Source organism: Miniopterus natalensis, chromosome 20 (assembly GCF_054644295.1).
Source record: "Miniopterus natalensis isolate mMinNat1 chromosome 20, mMinNat1.hap1, whole genome shotgun sequence".
Lineage (NCBI taxonomy): Eukaryota > Metazoa > Chordata > Mammalia > Chiroptera > Miniopteridae > Miniopterus > Miniopterus natalensis.
The window spans coordinates 11719992-11734312 of NC_142100.1; the positions used below are offsets into that span (position 1 = coordinate 11719992).

General features: G+C 44.4%; 1 protein-coding gene across 4 annotated transcripts in view; it reads left to right on the forward strand.

Moving 5' to 3' along the window:
* The window catches only part of MSANTD2 (Myb/SANT DNA binding domain containing 2), a 30003-nt gene extending 18726 nt beyond the window's left edge, over positions 1-11277 (forward strand). For 2 of the 4 annotated variants that reach the window (XM_087828522.1, XM_087828521.1), the window contains exons 2-5: positions 433-522; positions 4369-4468; positions 6194-6254; positions 9756-11277. In XM_087828522.1, coding sequence (XP_087684648.1) covers positions 4393-4468; positions 6194-6254; positions 9756-10608 — 990 coding nt within the window. In that variant the 5' untranslated portion in view covers positions 433-522; positions 4369-4392 and the 3' untranslated portion in view covers positions 10609-11277. Of the gene's footprint in view, positions 1-432; positions 523-4212; positions 4469-6193; positions 6255-9755 lie in introns of all 4 variants that reach the window. The other 2 variants (XM_087828520.1, XM_016204395.2) reach the window with 2 other exon arrangements.
* Positions 11278-14321: the final 3044 nt, after the last annotated feature.

Here is a 14321-nt window from a genome sequence, read left to right on the forward strand (position 1 = left end):
CAGCCTGTTTATATAGTAGCTATTGTTCCTATTTCTGTCCCTCCCCTATACCCTGTCCCACCTGCAGTCAGTTCTGCTAGAACAGTGGTTTTGTCATGGTGCTTCCTTTATGATTGAATGAGGTGGGGTAAATTTTGAGAAAATGGTTGAGCCAGTCGCAGAATTAGTTGGCCTCTGCCTGTACGATTTGCTTAGCTTGCTCCTACCTTGCCATACCCGGGAAGAATTCCGTCTTTCCCATTTCCTGACAGTCAAAGGAGGGTTTGGAGGACACGGGGGCAAAAGAGACATTATTTTTACCCCAAAAGTAGCTCATATAATGGCAGAAAGGGCTTTGATGAAACCACTGGCCCTACTTACAGATCTTATTTTCCAAGCCTTTCGTTATATTATTTGCCCTTTTCTGAACTCTACAATTTCCCTCTCTTGTAGCTGGTTCGATGCCCAGAACTGAATGCTGTGCTCCAGCTGTGGCCTCACCGGTGCTGACTAGAGAGGAAGAGCCACCTTCATAGCTTACATGTGATTCCTCTGCTTATACAACCCAATACTGGATTTACTTACTTTGGCAAGATAGCTGCGTTGTGCACTGTATTTGATGTTCCGTGTACTGTAACCCTGGGTCTTTCTCTGCATCGCTGCGTTGAACCCCTAGTCCTGCCCATCTAAAACCCCTGCCTTTGTTTACCCGCCCTGTCCCCCACCCCCACCCTGTAGACTCCCCCTACATTCATCCACAATGAATGTCATCTTTACGCTCTCATTCCTTTCCCCTCTAACCTGAAACTTTGGCAGAATTGACCCTGTCTTTCGGTTGTCGGTTGTCAGCCATGGTACTTTCCTCCCTGCTTTGGTTATGGGACCGCTGTCAAGTCTCTCCTCCGGTTCTTCCCCCTCGTCGTCACTGAACAGCTGGCAGGGTGGATTTAGGAAGCACTCGCCTGGCGTTTCTCCCCACGGGGCCCTGTGCGCTCCTCTGATTCCCCGCCTAGTCCAGTCGCTCCCTGCGATTTGTTGTTCTGTCCAGACTCCCTGGACTCCTCCTGACCTCTGTCCCTGTGACCTCATCCAAGGTGCAGTGTCTCTCCCAGCTCTTCCCCCAGGGAGGGGACAGTAACCGTGTTTACCGTGGACATTCTAACCATAAGGAAAGCCATCTTCATTGTGAATAGAGTAGCCTTTAGTCATTGTAAGCAAGTTCTTCCCCCCCCCCCCCAAGATATTAGTTTAAAAAGAAAATGCTAGAGCTTAAATTACTATGACTTTCTCAGATGAATGAGGTAAAGGAGGAAGGAAGGGAAGAAAGCTTTTGTTCTGAGCAGGAAATAGCAACTGGTTCTCCAAGAGAAGCTGAACTGAGGTTCCTGCTGGGTTTGGTGCAGCTGTCAGAAATGGGAGGTGAGACTTTGTTTCTTCTAGACTCTGGAGCCGTTGTCTTAATTTTAGACTTTAGAGTAGGTTTTTAAGGTGGTTTACTTTGGACTGTTGACAGAGACACAGTCATTTAAGTGTATGCTTTGGTTCTTCCTTTAGAGTGTGGAGGTGTCACCTGTCTGATGTATTATGGGTGATAAGAATCGGAAGGTCTCCATATGTCCTTTTTGTCCATCCCTAAATCCCTCCAGTTTGACTAAATCCCAGTGTTTCTTACAGTAGCAGTCAAGCTGAGGGTTTTTTGTTTTTTTCTATCTTAGTCAGTGTGTCCTATTTAAACAGCCTCTCCTTGGATCTGTAGTCTTCACTGAACCCAGAAGGTACCTCATGTTTGTTTATGTTTTGAGAAAGTTAAAGTCAATTTGGAAGTCTTTTTAACATTATTTCAGCACATCAAATTTTATCATAATGATTTAGGATTACCAAACATTTTCCCTTCAGACCCCTATTAAACATTTTACATATCAGCATATTAACTATTCAAGTGTATTACACAAGTACACTACAAAGTAAGAAATATAAAATATATCATCTGACTGTTCTTCCATATCTAAATCCATTAGATATGGCTAGTTTTCTTATTCTCAGTTGCATAAGTGAAAATCTAAGCTCAGTTTGGTTGTTTCAAAGAAAGCAAATCGTTTCCATGGTTTCCCACTCTATCGTCAGAGCTTGGTGGCTTTGTTTATGCCCATGTCACGTCCTCATACGTGCGGCCCCTTTCTTCAAAGGAACATCAGCTGTGTTTCCTGACTTCGGCAGTAACCCCCAGGGACAGAGCCCACTGATCCCTTTCCTGTGCCGGATTCTTTTCTCCAGGCAGCCAGGCAGTCGTGGCACACTTCCCATCTCCATTTATGGCCCTGAAGGGTGAGAGGGACACGGCTGGGACTCTCCATTTACGGTCCTTGGAGGAGTCGAAAAGAGTGGTTGGGGTGTTCTTGGAGGCAGCAACTAGGCATCGTGAGATAAAAATAAATTGGCAAGAGATGTTTGCAATTCCAGTTCCAGTCTCTGCAGGGAGGGCAGAGGGCACGCGGAGAGGGGAGAGTAGAGCCCACTGAGAACTGCCGCAGGCCGTTGTCTCCTTCCACCGGGAGGGCTGCCCTTGACGCACTTCCCGAGTTCTTTTGTTCTAGAGAGTTTTGTGTCACGTGTACTTATGACCATCCTTTACGAAGAGAAGGAAGGAGCACGTTTAGAGAGTGTATTATCAGAAACCTCAGTGCTTTAAGGCGTCCCCTGAGGCACCAGCAGGGATCTGGAGAGGGCGAGTGAGGGAGGTGCTCATGCAGGGGGCAGGCTGGCTGGTTTGGGGACAGGGTGCTGCTGATCACTGCTCTGTTGTGTCTGAGGAACAACAGCTAAGTGTCATGCTTTCACTCTTCCTTTTGCCCATCTGGGTTTCTGGCATCAAGGGACAGATCTGCAAAGTACTTTATAGAGTGTCTCCTGGTGGTTTGCCAGCTGCGATTCAAAGGCACTGAACTTTCATGGAGGCTCTATGAAGACTTTTGAGTTGTTTCAATTCGGTGAGAACAGGTGATGTGTTGGCTTATGGAAAGTCACTGCACATGTAGGAGACATTCGTGGTCTGGCTAATGCACATACGTGAAGTCTGAGGTGAACTGGTTTTGCACAGGCGTGTTAGAAAGTATTTGAGAGTCACCAGAGAAAAGGGGACTTGTCTCAAGAAAACTCAGAGTGCAGCCCAGTCCAGTAGAAGGAACAGCGGAAGGCAGAGATGGGGTAGAGACTGAAAGCGGCCAAACTAAATTTGGAAGCTGGGACTGAGTCCTGGGTTTATCCTTTGCTGTATCATACAAGATAGCATAAGGTGTGTCATGAAACTGAGGAAACTGAGCTGACGGTAAGAAGTATGCCTTAGAAGACCATGAAGAAAATGGAAGGGCTGTGCAAGGCGATGAGCTTACCCAGGTTTTCTGTGTGGACTTGCCCGATGGTATGGATTTGCTGTGCGCTACAAGGCAGAAAAAGAAGTGAAATAACAGCCCACACCTCATTTCTCCCCCAGAAAGGAAATTAGTGGCCTCATTTGTTGGTTTGTTTAGCTGGCAGTGTGACTTGTTAGGACAGGCTAGCCTTAGTGGCTCAGCTTTAGCCGTAGGCGTTGGTGTATTGCTTCTGGAGAACTGGTGTTTGAGGCCAGGAATCTGTAGCATTATTGATTTGACCTTTTAAATTTTAGCAGCTTCCCCAAAGACAGGGTGAGTTAGTAAGGAATACGGACTGTGGACTGTGTTTTTCTAGTCGATTCGCTCAGGCCATTGCTTTGACCCTGCATGCTTCTCAATCAGGAGGAAGGAAGGGCATAGCCCTTGCTTTGGGGAACTGTCCTTTCTGTCCCCCCCCTCACTTTTTCCACATTCCGGCACAGCAGCAGCTCTCTCTCCTGTGGCAGGTGTGCATCCTATTGGCTGGCTGGTATTTCTTGTTTTTCTTTTTTTTTTTTCTTCTTCTTTTTAAGTGGGGGAGGGGGTATAAAATATGTGTATGGGGTACATGCAATAATGTTGTATTGGTTCTTGTTTAACAGATAATTAATTGCAAAATGATTGTTTGAATTATAACATGTTTGAGTTAAATGCTAAATTAGTATTTTTTCTAATATAACAATGAATTTGAAATCTAGCATTCCTGTAACAATGTGTCTGTGTTTGTCTGTCTGTGTCTGTCTGATGGTAATTAATGTCTGTGGTCCGGACCTGGAGGAGGAAGGACAGCTCTAAAGGAATAACAAAAGACTTTGTGTCTTAGACCCTTCGCAGGTGTTACAGTCGGGTGAAAGAACATGGTGTTGGGAAAAGAAAGAGCAGTTACACATTTGAACAGTTGGAACAGGTGTTTGGTCAGGGAGGATGGGATGCTCAGCCCTGCCAGCCTGTACTTATTAACAGTAGTGGCTTGTACCAGGAGCTGGAGTCAGATGGCAGCGCTATGGAGGAGTATTCACAGGAGGACTGGGGAAACCACAGTCAGGATCTCCATGGCTACCCAACAGATCAGGAACTGGGTAAGAACGCCGGCGTGTGTGCCGCCCCTGCGTCCGTGTCTGTGCCTCTGTGTGCGCCGGGGCTGCTGCCGCTCCCACCGTCACACCAGGCCCGTAGCCGGTGGACTCGGAGCCCTGCGAGTGCCCTCCGTTCAGCCTTAAACAGCCAGCTAGTGCTTGCTGTTGGTCACTTAGTGATTTGGGAACCAGCAGACTTCCTAAATACACAGAATTGCTCATTCGGAGCTACTCGGGAAGCTCGGTGACAGAATCCTCTGCAGTTTTAAATGCCTTTGCACCTCTTAGTTCGACGACGGCTGCCACGAGTATGGACTCCTGGCTCGACTGCTAGAGATGCAACTGTCTTTTCCCCTTTTCTGTGTGTGATTTGGAAATGGTCCCCTCCCACACTTCAGCCTGAACAAAATATGAAGGGAAGCTTCGGTGTATCTTAAAAAGGGCTCAGATTTGAGCTTTATCGGCAGTCGTGTTCCTTGATGAGACTTCATAAAGAATCCCATCCCAGCAATTGCTGAAATGGCTTATCCACAGTCTGAACATTAAAAACGGAAACTAGAACTCCTGGCCTGCAAATCTGAACTTGCGTGGCCTAATTAAGAGGGATTATGTAAGTTGCCTTTTGTAGTAAACGCTCCAGTTTTGATTCTCATGACTCGGAAGTCCTAATCAAGTTCCTGCTGCAGCCAGTGCACCTTCATAGCAAGCTGCGTGATGGGTGCTCCCTTAGAAGGAAATGTTTTACCCCCACGGCGGCTCTAGGCAACCCCCAAGAAAGTGTAGTAGGATTGGCACTGTCAGTGTGCTTCCCCAGCTCAAGAGAATTCCCATTCCTCTGTCATCACTCCTGATGCAAATTAAAAACAAACAGGATTAAATGCTAATACCTCTTATGAATGCTGTTTGTGGTGTGTTTTTTAAATCTCAAATATTGGAAGAGAGGGGGTGAGAAGAAGGAGGCTATATAACTGTAAGACTAATACAATTTAAGAGAGAAACTTAAATTTTGGAAGAATAGCCCTGGCCCGTGTGGCTCAGTTGGTTGAAGGTGCCCCCCCTGCCCCCCCCATGCACCCAAAGGTCGCCAGTTCAGTTCCCGGTCGGGGTGTGTGCAGGAGGCAACCCATAAATGTTTCTCTCTCTCCCCTCTCCCTTCCTCTCTCTCTAAAACAAAGCAATAAAATATTTTTAAAAAATAAATAAAGATTGGAAGAACAAAAGGGGCAGCTACTAAGTGATCGCTCCCTCTTAATTTCAAAACAGTAACAGGTCTAAATTACTTTGGCATCCCATAACTCTGGTTATGCCACAGAGAGTTAAGTCATCCAAATCTTTGGGGAAAAAATAACATGCAGAATATGTTGATCCTGATATTGGGGAAATAATTCCTCTGTAAAACCTACATAGAAAATATAAATAGCACAGAATTATTTTCATTCTTGTTCCTTTAAAAATCATGTTTGCAGTGAAATTAAGCTTTAAGCTCCTAGCTAGAAATCTGCTGGTGACCTTGAAGAATTTTATACTTGTAGAGCTGGTTTCTGATCTTGCATATAAATGTATGCATCTCATTATATAAGAGTTATATTTATAAATCTGGCATTGGGCAGTGTTTGAGACTAGAATGAAGTCCTTGCATTGGAATGTATGGAACGAAAGGTAAACATATAGCTACTTAGTGCCACCACTTAGGAAAATATAACTTGCTTCCAAAACTTTGCTTTTCAGATGAAATACCTGTCACAAAGAGAACATTAAAAATAAAGCAAGAGTCTTCTGAAGAAGCACAGTAAGTAGATGCTTCCCCTTTCTACAGTGTGCGCATCCCAGTTTAAAGGAAAGATGCTTCCTCGGCCCCCTCCCTGGGAAGCATGTCTGTGCATCTAACTCTTTTCTCAGCCGCAGTTTTCCAGTGGTTAACCTAAAATGGTGAGAATTTTATATACAAGAAGAAACAAATATGTTACATGAAAATAAGCATGTTTGTGGTGTTTGCCTATGTGTGGATGTGGACACCTGGGTGTTTAAATAAGATGGAAAGATGAGCCACAGGACCCTGAGCTTATCTGGTGTTAGGTGAAATGATGGGAGAGCTAGAGGGACACTTGAATTTCTTATATTACATTTTGGGAACCAAAAAGCAAGCTCTTAGAATACCTAGTTATATATTTGGAAAGGAAAGCAGTTGCTGGTTGAAAGACCAGGGTTCTTCCACTGACTCCCATCATCTGATCTTTCCCCAAGAGTCTGGAGTTATCATTTTTGTAAGGACATCACAGTTCTCTGAGCTTCCAGTGATACTATGTTAAATAACTTTAAGTCTCGGATGAGATTTAATTATTGAGGAGAATATATTGAAAGATATTAGAGGAGAGTGAGGAACGCCATCTTTTGCACCTGGTGACAGTGGAGCATCCGTGGCTCCCACTTGTCCTGGTTTATTTCACTCACACCCATGATCCTGATCCTTGAGAGATGGAGCAAAGGTGAAACGGAAGAGGCAAGGCGGAGAGGGCCATGCTTGACAACAAGCAACACAGTGAAGGAATGCCGCTAGCTATTTTCACTCAGCAAACCACCACCACCCCTTTCGAATGTGTGTTCCTTTTCCAGAATATCCCTTTGGAACCAAAGAATCCCCAGTGCCAGCTGACTCCATGTCTGGGGCAAGGGTGAAAGTTTAGGGATCAATAATTAATTATTCCCCCAAACTCTAACCATTTCCTACTCCTCAAAAAAGTTTATGACTTACATCAGTAAGTTTGAGGCCATCTCTTGTTGAAAGGTAGTTCTCTTTTAAAATTAGGGCATCAAAGTATCCCCAAGGAAGGGTAACTTTGATGAGTATTTTTAAAAATGAGCCTTTACAAGTCCATACATTCAGAGCCCTCTTCTCCAGGGAGGCCATCGTGTCTTTCACTATAATGTCCCATCTTAACCACTCGGGACCTGCAGAGGAGGCCCAGGTGATGTAACCGGGGATGAACCCAAACTTCACAGAATTGGTGTCACCAACCTCAAACCATCCGAACTTTTCCTAAGGTTGCGATTTCAAAAATCAGGAAATGTGACAGTTCTCAAGGATCATTTAAACAGCTGGGTCTGGTTCTCACTGTGCCCCCGTAACTTCAAAAAGCTGATATGAGTCTTAAGCCCAGGGAGCTTCCGGCTGATCAGCAGGGCAGGAAACTGAATAGGTCCTGCAGAAACGTTTAGCCTGCGGTGCCCCTTCTCCGGGCGTCAGCTCACAGGGTGAGAGATTTCAGAGAGGTTCCTGATAAGCCGTTTATTTTCCAGTGCAACAGTTTCCTCAGTGCTATTCCTTGCTGATGATTTAGGCCTGTGACAGTGCTGAGTAAAGTCATTCATTTGGGCATTGGATTTCTTTCTCAGTGTGTTGCAGGTGGGGTCAGCCTGAACTAGCTGACATACGTGTAGTAAAATACCATCCTTCATCCATGAAGAAGAGTCACCTATTCTGCTCATTTATTCAACACATGTATCAAGTACCTGCTATATGTCAGGCCTGGGGATACATCAGCGAGCAGACAAAAAGCCCTGCCTTCCATCCCAGCTCCTCGGCCTAGTCCTCCCTGAGATCAGTAAAATATCTCAAAAGATACTTTGAAGGAAGGATGGTGGCTGTGAAAGATAGGTTTGGTTTTTTTAAAAGCATTGACCGATGCAGAAACATGGTCCTATATCTTAACTTCATAGGTGGCACAGTAGAAATATTAGAAAAGTGGTCAAGGGCCTTTGTGTCCTCTGAGAAGAGGGACAGGTCCCCAGGAACGCAGTGACTTCATCTAGATAGCCACTCTGACACTTGAGAAACTTTCTAGACAAACTGAAGGGTAGAGGGTAAATCCAGGACAGGCTTTGGCCCCAAGAAGCAGCTGATAGCAAAATGTGTCATCTCTTTGTCATCTCACAAAGAAAGTCAGCGAGTCAGAGGCCAGGCTGAGGATGGTGGCATAGGAAATTCCCCAGTTTGCTCCTGAAGCGTTTCCCCTGGAAGATTTGATAATATAACAGGAAGTTTCCTCCCAGGAAGCTATTAGTAAACGGGCACATGGTCTTTCTTGTATGTGCTTGATTGTATCTGAGTGGTAGTTGAGTGTTTCTGTTGCTTAAGTCTGTAATTGTTTAGAGGGTAATAGTTTGTTGATAAGTTAATATTTAACAAACTTCCATCCTCTAGTATCAAAGTTTTGCCTTAGCTGAGAAGCAAACTTGTAATTGCATATCCCATATATATATATGAATCATGAGCTCAGTTACAGTAATATGCGTTCAGCAGCACGTGCAAAAATAATTTCCTGCCTCCTCTGTCTGAACTCTGTTAACTATCCAAATGAAAATAGAAATTTCTTTACTTTTTTCCCCCTTTATAAAATATTTTCTAGAACAGTCTCAATTCATTATCTTGATTATTTTAATTTTTTTTTTTATCCTCACTCCAGGATATGTTTTTTCGTTGAGTTTAGAGAGAGAGGAAGGGAGAGAGTGAGAAACATCGATTGGTTGCCTCCCATTTGCGCCCTGAGTAGGAATCGAATCCGCAACCTTTTGGTGCACAAGGCGATGTTCCAGCCAACTGAGCCTCACCAGCCAGGGCTTATTAACTTGAATTTTTCTCTCTTAAAAGCTAAGCCTGATATGGACCTTTTCCATCTGAATTCTCAGATCTTAATTCTGTGTCTGAACTAACACTTCTTTTCAATTTGGGAGTCGTAATGAATTTCAGATAAATATAAGAAAGTGTCATTTTCCAGTTGTCTATTTTCCTGCAGCAAGCATGCATCGGCCCAAATTACTGAACTTTCAGAATTTCCAGCTCAGAGATTAAGGTGTTCATTATTTTAAGTGATGCTGGAGTTTGTTAGGCCCAAAGGCCATCATGCGCATTATAATAGACACTTAGAATGGGTTTCTGAAGTCCCAGGGTCTCATGTATCAATAGTTGCTAAGATTAATGCAGCCATAAGTAATGGAAAGCAGTTTATTATTAATTCCTAGAAACTTCCTAGGGGAAAGTGTTTTTTAGATTTTAATACTATGGTTATCTAGACCTGCCCTGTCCAATATGGAAGATGCTAATCACATGTGTTTATTTAACTGTAATTTCAAATTATAATTTAAAATGTCTCACTCACACCAGCCACATTTTAAGTGCTAATGGCTGCCATGTTGGACAGCACAGATAGGGAATATTTCCATCATTGCAGAGTGCTATTGGACAGTGCTGATCTGGACACCTGAGGAATTTGATTTTTATTTCTCTTTCTAGGAAGAGAGACATCATGCAAAACATTGTCCAGATTTTGGAATCAGTGCAGTTGAAATGGGAACTGTTTCAGAGCTGGACAGACTTTTCAAGGCTTCATCTTTCTAATAAACTGGCTATATTCGGGATTGGTTATAATACCCGTTGGAAAGAGGACATCCGCTACCATTATGCTGAGATCAGCTCCCAGGTGCCCCTTGGCAAGCGACTCCGCGAGTACTTCAACTCCGAGAAGCCCGAGGGACGGATCATTATGACCCGGGTGCAGAAAATGAACTGGAAAAATGTTTACTACAAATTTTTAGAGATCACTATTAGTGAAGCCAGGTGCCTGGAGCTGCACATGGAAATTGACTGGATACCCATCGCCCACTCCAAACCAACTGGGGGGAACGTCGTTCAGTATTTATTGCCAGGAGGCATTCCCAAAAGCCCGGGCCTCTATGCCATTGGCTATGAAGAATGTATGGAGAGGCCCTCCTCGCCCCATATGGAGCAGAGTGCCCTGGACCCAGGAAAGGAGGGCAGGGTTGACTTGGAAACCCTATCAGCACAAGCCTCATTACAGGTAGAAATGGAACCCACCCGAATTATCTATTGCTACCTCGGGATCGCTGAGGTTAGGACTCTGCAGCAATGCCTATTTTTACATTTCCAAGCAAATACCAAAACCTTCAGCAAAGATTGGGTTGGTATTAATGGGTTTTTGTCTCAGAACTGCATTGTGGATCCTGGAGTCTCCCCCAAATCTATCTACATCAAGTTTGTGGAAGTAGAGAGGGATTTTCTTTCCGCTGGCTCTTTAGTTGAGTGCCTGGAAAAAGCCATCGGATACCCCTTAAAATTTAACAACTGAATGTCATCCTTCATAAGGATTTGGGCTCTTCCCTCCTCTTCTCACTTCCCATCACCCAGACTGTCCCTCATCCAGATGCTGCCATCAGACTCTTCATGGAAACTCTTTCCACGACTGGGCCAGTACAACCTCTACAGAATCACGGTAGACTTTGAGCAAACAAAACAGACCTCACCCGAAAATGCTCATTTTGAGCCAACAAGATTTACAGCGAACTTGCATGGTGGGTCAGCTGTTTCTTTTTTAAAAACAAAAAGTTTTTAAATGGATTTTAGAGCCCTGATATAAACAAACATAGGTACATTCCATATTGGACAAAACTTATACTTTGAGTTTCATATAAAATTGAAAAATTGTATTTTTTTCACAATGTTTCATTTTTACACATCTCTATGTCTCTATATAAGTATTATTTACAACCCTGAATAAATAAGCAATAGATAATGGCAAGTTAAATCTTGAATCACAGTAAATAAGACTGTTTTTCAATATCACCTTTAGCTACTATTGTATATAATTTAGAGTTTCATTTTTTTCACCAACCAAGTGTTTTGCTATTTCCAATCAGTGTTGCCTGCAAAGACCTTTGTTTCTGTGATGTACCAACTTTACAGTTGTGTTGCCGTTTAAACTTTTTTAAAAAAAAAAAAATTAAAGTAATTCCTGGCCTCCTGGCGTACTAGTTGAGCTTTTTGTAGCAGAGTGTGGCCACCCTGGCAATGGGCGCTGCGCTCTGCCTTACTGCTGAGAATGAACAGAGCGAACAGAGCAGGAGACCTTCACTTCTTTGCACTCTCTGCACCCTCCCAGCCAATGTCATTATTTCTTGATTATTGGACATTGTACTTTGTATTTCTCATTTAAAAACAACTAGGATATTCCTTCTGACCCTAAGTACATTAAAGTATAAGAGGCTTTCATTCCTCATACTCAGTAATCAGGGGCAACTCTCTCAAGGAGTAAAGTGGAGAATTGATGTCATCATATTGCCTATAAAAAAGGAGAGAAGAGTCAACAGAAACATCCAAAAAAGTTTTTAAGTGATCCTTAGGGTAGGAAATTGGGAGGTATCAGTCCATCAGGAAGGTGACTTTCACGTTTAGGTCTTTCGGAGACTTCTCTGGGTAAACTAGCACTCCCCTTAGAGGTTAGTACTCTTGGCTAAGAGCCAGCCGACTAGTGTGGTGGTCAGAGATAACTTTGGTGTCCTGGTGGGGACTTGTTAGCTTGGTTATCTTTAGTGATTCCCTAACATCTGTCAGGTGCTCTACTTTAAATGGACTGCAGATCCAGGTAAGAGCTAGAATTCTCCCTGTTTTTCTACACTATTGAAGATAAAATTGCATGTTGATAAAATATTATTTTCTTTCCTACCACCTGTGATTTTTCTCATTCTTGGTTGGTTGAAGCTTACTTTTCTAATGGCCAGAGAGCTTATAATCAATGTCATTTGAGTCTAGATTTGTGGAGTTAGCTGTTTTCTGACATGAGCTGCTAAAAACAGTTGCTAGTTCAGAGAGTGTAAATATTCTGGAATGTTTGGGTGTAGCTCCTCCTCTCCCTGGGCACAGTCTGCAGGTACAGGCCTCAGGAAATTCTCATGAGTTTGCTTTTCCCTGGAACTTGACCATCTGGTAGCAATAATCTCACAGTCTTCAGTGCTGCAGGAAAAGCATTACTACCGGTGCTACATGGCATCCCTAAAACTTTGCCACTGACCAACCCCAAAACTAATGTATGCTTAATGCATTTTTTTAATCCCACTTTCCATTGCTGTTAAGTTCTGAGCTCGAGCAGAGCATTTGGTGAGCATTGCTTAAGATGTTTTAGATCTACCTCACGTTACTGAGAATGGGGCCCTGCCACTGAGCAGCATGGGGAAGGTAGCAAGACTGGCCCAGTCCATGATTTCACCATTGGGCTTGGGATGGGGGAGGGATAGAGGCAAGAGGACAAAGCTGAGATCGGGAAATGGAGACCTGGAAAGAAAGTAGCTTGTTGGTACTGAATATCCAGTCTCTTTGGCCAGAACATTCTAGAAAAGACTACATCAAGGTGTCAGATAACTACATGAGCATTGCTAAAAACCAGAAGTAGACTATTTAGCACAGCCAGCATGGCTCGGCGGTTGAGCATCGACCTTATGATTCAGGGGATCACAGTTTGATTCCTGGTCAGGGCACATGCCTGGGTTGCAGGCTCGATCCCCAGTAGGGAGCGTGCAGGAGGCAGCTAATCAGTGACTCTCATCATTGATTCTCTCTCTTTCCCTCTCCCTTCCTCTCTCTGAAATCAATAAAGATATATATTTTTTAAAAAGTAGACTATTTAGACCTTAATGAAGCCTTATAACTGATTCAAGGAGACATTATATTCAAACATAAGAATCAGCATTAGAAAATACTTTAGTGATATAAGATGAGGTTTGACTGAAGAAACACTAGTGACCTGCAAGTCTCTTAACATATGGAACCGTGAACTTAGCTCTCGCACACAAAGTGGTTAGGCAGGTAGTTCCCAGGTCACTTGCAGCTCATCTGTGCCAATGTTCTCATTTTACACAAGGGAGCAACATTCACCCTAAAATGCATCTTGGCAAAAACTTCAAGTAATGGGGCTGCTATGCTAAATTCTACCACTTGACTGCCTCAGGGTCAGAAGAAGGAGGGGTTGGAATAGGAGATAGTGTGGAAATTCTTTGATTGAGGCGAGGGCAGTGAAAGAGTCCTGAAGGGACTGGCACTGTGTCACATGGAGGCATTCACTGCCTACAAATCTTGGGTTGCAGCTGTACTTCCAATGTTGCAAATTATTTGGGATCTGGATTCCGAAGAAAAAGCTAGCTGCAGAGAATAAGCGTTGAGACTGTACCTTAGGTAGCATTTAACAGGGATGAGCCCAGCCTGTGTAACGTGATGTTTTGGTATTCCTGGGATATATATACAGCCAAGGGACTTGCACTGCGTTTCCATAGCTACTTACTTGGGGGTGACTTACCCCTGGTCTGGAAACAAAGGAGGGATGTTTACAAGGGGTGGTTTGCAGTGTTGACTAAAGAAAAATTTGAGTGTGATAGAACAGTAAAAGGCAAACCAACAGCACCCCCCCCCCCCCCCCAGACACACACAGTCTACTTGACAATGTCGCCTGTAGGTTGCTGCATAAGGGTATGAGATGGACACTTATCTATTTCTGTTGCCTTTGCTGCCACTGTTCGATGCCAGAGTTTGCACTGGCAGCGTAGTGTTTGCACAGGCATTTCTCAAAGCCACTGCCTGGCAGGTATTTAAAGAGCAGCCAGGCAAGTCGCACTAGGAAGCAGCGGCCAGGAGGGTCTGTGTGCAGTGCACGCGCAAGGTACACACTCAATGTTACAGCAGCACTCTCTGGACTACGTGGAACCCAGGAGGCCTTGGCTACTTGCTTCCCTGTCAGCTGTCACCCAGAGCAGGCAGCGCCAGGAAACGCGCCGATGCCTTGTGTCCCCGGTGGCCTTTGCGCGGAGGGTGAGCTGTGCTGGGAGGTTTGAGCATCTGTTTTGCCTGTTGGACGGAAGCGGGAACAGGTGCTCGCGCTTCTTTTAGGGGGCGCCGGCCGCCAGGGGGCGCAGGGGGAGGGGCGGTCAGATTAAATTCGTGGGAAGGAGATCTAGGGTCAGAGTGGGCCTGGGGAGGGGTGGGAGGCCGCGAAGACCACCGGGAGTAAAGCCACAG